We start from the raw sequence: 5607 nt of genomic DNA, 5'->3' as shown, positions 1-5607 counted from the left end.
CTTCGGTCTGCAATGGATTTTGTTTTTCCCATATTTCCGAATTGCTTTGTCCTTCAGACATCGTGGTAGATTTATCCACGTCTTTCCTTGGTTTTGCTGTCTTAGGACCGTTGGCTCAATGTAGGGGATTTATCTTGTTTGAAACTTTAAGCTCTGTTTGGCTTCCAGGCACCAAGCTTTGTACTTTCTTTCTCTTTAATTCTGGTAACTCCTTTTTCCCACCTCCTTTTGCTTCCTCAAAGCTTGCATTTGCGGTGTTTGACCAGCCTTGATCAAACATTATGAATTATGAATTTGATATGTGATTATGAATCTCATATGTCCTGAGGTACATAACGACGATATTAGGATCAACAATCAGCAAGTGTGGCTCTCATGGGTCTCTCTTTTCTAGTGTCTTGACAAACCACTGGAGGCATGACTGAAGATGGAAGTCTTCAGGTACTTACAATGAATGCAAGTTGAAAAGGTCATGTCTACCTTGGCCGAGGTAGATGTGGAGCTTTTTGGGTGTTGATATAACTGTGAGGACATCTTTATTGGTGAGTGATGGTCCAGCGTATGGATGATCTTGGTGTTGGAATGTCAGCAGTTGATACCTCTGAGCCAGCTGGGGACTCATGGGTGAGCACAGCCCAAAACATAAGGTGAGAACACAGCAGCATGTGTTCATCATCCTGCTCTTTCACAGGTATCCTAAAAGAATTAGGGGCAGGTGCTAACCCAGGTGGGCTCATGTAGCAACACTGAAAGTCTCAGTGCCCAGTGCCCATATATATGTTCCAGACGGGGCAAAGGGGTGTCGCCACACTTCCCCTCAGCTTCAATGTAAGAACAGTTGAACCGCGAGACCTGTTTTCTCTAGAGTTTCCCTGATGGTCTGGCTGCAATCTACGGGCCACAGACGACTGGCGGGGGTGGGGGTGGGGCGGGATGTGCCGAGCCCTCCTCCCCATCTACTTCCACTTAGAACGAGAGCCTCTCAGAATAAACATCCCGGGAAGCAGATGGACTGACATCAAAGCTTGCAGTTCTTTTTCCAATTTTGATCGCAGCAACCATTTTTCACACAGGGTCTGCGTAGGTTTTAAAAGCTTGAACTGTGCTCAGCTGCTCACCAGAAGAATTCCTGCTCCTCCTGTGACCGGGCAGAGACAGTCAAGACATGTGGGGATGGTCTCCGTATGACGCTACGACGAGCAGCTGTGCCCGGAGAGCTGGAGCAAAACCTGCCACAGTACCTTGCACTGTAACCCGTTTCCATTTCATGCAGACTACTGAAAAGAATCTGGAAGATATACTTATTAATTATAAAAAATACATTAAGGAGCCTGATGTGAAAGGTGCCATCTCTCTGTGTTTGTAAAGGTCTAACCTCTACCAGGCAGCCTTTAATCTCAGAATGATTAAGCTAACTGGGACTCATAAGGCCACACAGTTTTCATGATTCTACACACTGACGCCCCCCTAGGTCTCACCATTTAACAGACCAGGACTCTGAGGTGCAGAAAGATTCAGTGGAGCTTTTTTTAAATTTGCATAGTTAGCGGAAGAACAGAAACACACACCCTAGTTTTTTGACAGTAAATCCTGCACTTTCGTGGCTTCCAAATGTCTTCGATCCAGATTACAGTATTTGACTGTCTCTGAAAATCTGCAGATGGCATCATGGTTATTAGACCACAGGGAGATGAAACATAAACTAATATTCAATGAGAGTGGACTTTGGGGTACCAGTTCTAACCCGGCACATTCTTTTCTCCACTTTCCCTCATTATCACGGCCACCCCAAAAACTGGCTCAGAGCGGGGGAGCGAGAAGCAGTTCCCGCTTCCTTCCCCGTGTCTCGTCACAGCTGCAGAGTCAGTGTGTTCAGCTGCAGTGCTTTGAGTTCGCTGTTCACTCTGCCACAACCAACCTCTGTTGTACATTTTCCTCCCGGAACACGTGACGATGCATTTCTTGACTATATATCCCGACTGCAGCAGCAGAGTTGTCAGAGCTCTGAGCCCCACACAGAGGAAGAACGCTCTTGGACTTCGCGGTTTAAGAAGTCAGGATTTGGGACGCATTTGCCAGCCTTAGGTAAGTTAGCGATGTTACTTGGCTTCAGAGATGTTTGAAAGAAGGTTGTTCCTGGCAGTTAGTACGTGAAGTTTTCCTTTCCTTTCCTTGTTCTAAGGAAACTTTGTTTTGAATTAAAAAACAGTTGTAAGTTTGAGTAAGTGGAGTGTAAACTTTCTTTTTTCCTGTTAAAAAGAATTCCCCAGTGATCACAACGTTAACTTATTTTCTCCGTGCTCCTTTGTCTTATATTGATTTTTTCCTCTGTTTTTAAAATTGTAAAAGCTTTTTACACGTTCAGTCTCTGAAATGCAAACATGATGGACATGTATGCATTGAAAAATCAAAGTTCTTCTTACATTCCCCTACCTGCCCCTGGCTTCTCCCTCATGTACTGCAGCCCCTCGGAGCTAACCCCCGTTCGCTGTTTGGTGGGACCTCCTACCACTCTTTCTCCAAGCATTTACGAGCAGTTCCCACGTTGCAATTCCACAAACCTCCTGCTCTCCCTCCTCTCTGTACCCCGGATGGCGGGAGAGTTCTAACCTGCAGGTTTCTCCCCAGATCCTGGCTGTGTGAGCCGTGCTTCAATGCTGAAGATGGACCCTCTGAACAGCACGCACCCCAGCACCGAAGCCCCTGGCAGCCCCCTGCAATCCCACGCTCCCAGCAGCGGCGGCAACGGTAACGAATACTTCTACATCCTGGTGGTCATGTCCTTCTATGGCATTTTCTTGATCGGAATCATGCTGGGCTACATGAAATCCAAGAGGCGGGAGAAGAAGTCCAGCCTCTTGCTCTTGTACAAAGACGAGGAGAGACTCTGGGGGGAGGCCATGAAGCCGCTGCCGGTGGTCTCGGGCCTGAGGTCGGTGCAAGTGCCCATGATGTTCAACATGCTGCAGGAGAGCATGGCGCCTGCCTTGTCTTGCACCCTCTGCTCTATGGAAGGGGACAGCGTGAGCTCTGAGTCCTCCTCGCCGGATGTGCACCTCACCATCCAGGAGGAGGGGGCTGATGATGAGCTGGGGGAGACTTCCGAGACGCCCCTGAACGAAAGCAGTGAAGGGTCCTCGGAGAACATTCATCAGAATTCCTAGCACCCCCAGGGCCTCTGGAGGTGGCCCCGTCAGCCAACACCCTTAGGAAGAGGGACACTTTTCGTGTCAGGTTTCACTTGTGCAGTGCAGCTGCCACTTTGAAGAGACCCTCGGCAAGCCCCTGAAGGGGGCTGGTAGGAGGCAGCGCTCAGCCGGAGCCAGCAGCAGCCAGGAGTCATGATGTGCCCGTGCCGCGCTGAGGACCCGCCACCGCGAAAGCCCTGAAGACGCAGAGCGTGTACATTTACTTTGGGGCTTGGGGGTCGGGATTCCTGTTCAGAATTTAGCGGGTCGGTGTGCTGTTGTTTTCCCACTGGATGCCCTGGGTAACTCCTGCAGCCTCTCTCTGCCCAGTCCCAGGGCTGCCAAATGCCTAGGTCACGCAGAGGGACTAGTTTTGATTTGCTAATTCGCCTAGAGCTTTGTTCTTCCAGATACGATTGGCTGTAAGTACCTCCACTGTGTCCCTGTGGCGTTAGTTCACAGCAGGTCACTGCGCTTCTTGGGGGTGGGGGGATGGGGTCTACTGGGTGGGGAAGGGGACATTTGATGGAGGACTTTTGATGGAAGAAAGCTGGATTGCTGAACCTGGCCCATTTGCATCTTGTAAGGGGGGAAAATGCAATTTAAAAACCTGTTAACATTGGCTGGGATTTTAAGACGTGATCTGCTATTTTGATATTTTCTCTAATGTATGACCTTGAACTCTGACCTGGGACTATCCAGCATCTCGTGCTGGCATGGAATTTTTTTGATTGGAAGGGTTTTCCCCAGAATCTAACCTGCGCACGAAGGGCCATGCAGAAGACTCTTTCTGAACTTTCCAGAAGAGGTAACAGTGGGGTTGAACAAATCCAGCCATTAGCTCTACTGCTGCTCATTTCTCTGCCTAGTGTTCTGAGCTGGGAGAGGACATAATGCCGGCTTCCATGATACAGCCTTTCGTCACGTAGCTGAGACCCAGAAGGGCATACTCAGGCCGAGACTGCACAAAGCTGGGGTCCACGTTCTGTTTCCTGCTCCAGAGCCTTGACACTGATTTGCTGTGTCGTCCTGGGCATGTCGTTAGGAGCCTACGGCCTGCATGAGAGCCCTGGTGATCTATATTCCCAGGGGGCTGGGAGGGTGTCTTTAGATTTTTAAGACCCTGTGATAAATTCTGCACGGTCTGATGTTAGAAAGCTCGGACAAAATATTTCCCCACCGGGTCAGTTGTCTGAACAAGAATCTGCTTATTTAAAGAAGCAGTTGGAAACTAGGAACACAAGTAACTGGGAAGTTCAGGGGGAATCACCAACTCATCCAAGCTGTCGTTTTTCCCAGCAGTGAACGAAAGAAAGAGGCGGATACCACGTCTCACTCTGCAAAGTTGCCTGGGTGCTGGAATGTTAACACTCCAGCTAAGCGAAATCCAAAAGAACACGCTCAGGAATGCTTGCTAAAGTGCCCGTGTATTCCTGTGGTCAGTAGCTTTGCCGCAGAGCCCGTAGGCCCTGGAAGACAGGGAGGAAGAGAAACACACCAAAAGGTCAAATTTAATTCTAGCAAAAACAAAAAAGCTTTTTTTTTTTTTTTTTAACATACCCTTCCTGGAGTGGAGACAGCAATGCCTTCTTGTCTCCACGGAAGGGTTAGGAGTGTAGGAGCTGGTTTATCAGTTCGCCTTAACACAGTGCTAGAGAAAATTTAAGTTTGGGGAAAAAAGAGGCCTCCATTCACTTTAAAAGTCAGAGTGTGGATTTACTCCAAAGGGGGCTGTTTAAGGTGAAAGAAGCCAAGTCGAGTTGGCCCCTCGCCTGGAATCACTTGAATTCTGAAACTTTACTGCAACGGACTTGTGCGTTGTCACATTTTCCATTGCTTAATCCTGCAGTTTGGTGCAAGTCTACCTGCGCCTGTTAAAAAGTGATGTAGATACTTCCTTCTTATTCTATTAAGTTGTATAAAATTGTCTTCTGTATTTAACAGTTTGTAATTTTCACAATATTTTTTAATTTAAATAAATAAACACATTGCCCCTGAGGAAGTTCTCAGTTCTTTCTTTGATTCTTCAACATAATTCCTAGTTTCTAAGGAGTCCTAGATACTTTCTCCAAGCTATTTCTGGATCTGGATCTGGGTGAGACTCCTGTGAAGACCTGTCTTATTTCTGCCTGAACCACAGCCTGAACGGGGCTGGGCTTTTCCACTTTGTGATATGCTTTGCAGTGAATGAAAATCAAGCTGAGGAATGTCTTACATCAATTGCTCTTTTTAAATTTGGTGGCCGAGGGCCCTTTGAACTTGAACGTGCATTGACATGGCAATTGCTACAAAGCTGTTGCTCCAAATTTGGTTGCGAGAAAACGTTTGATTTGCATGCTGGCTCGGCAGATATTATCCACACGTGGTTGCAGCACAGAATGACGGACAGGGAGTTGCTGTATATACAGCAACACAAACT

General features: G+C 47.8%; 1 protein-coding gene across 1 annotated transcript; it reads left to right on the top strand.

Annotated features, from left to right (window-relative positions):
- The first annotated feature begins 1953 nt into the window (after positions 1-1953).
- On the top strand, positions 1954-3164 carry KCNE4 (potassium voltage-gated channel subfamily E regulatory subunit 4). Its single transcript, XM_006906669.2, is given in 2 exon segments — positions 1954-2089; positions 2617-3164. Coding segments are annotated over 2 exon segments (684 nt in total).
- Positions 3165-5607: the final 2443 nt, after the last annotated feature.

The sequence above is a fragment of the Pteropus alecto genome, unplaced genomic scaffold (genome assembly GCF_000325575.1).
Source record: "Pteropus alecto unplaced genomic scaffold, ASM32557v1 scaffold110, whole genome shotgun sequence".
NCBI lineage: Eukaryota > Metazoa > Chordata > Mammalia > Chiroptera > Pteropodidae > Pteropus > Pteropus alecto.
This window is presented reverse-complemented; position numbering and strand designations above follow the sequence as displayed.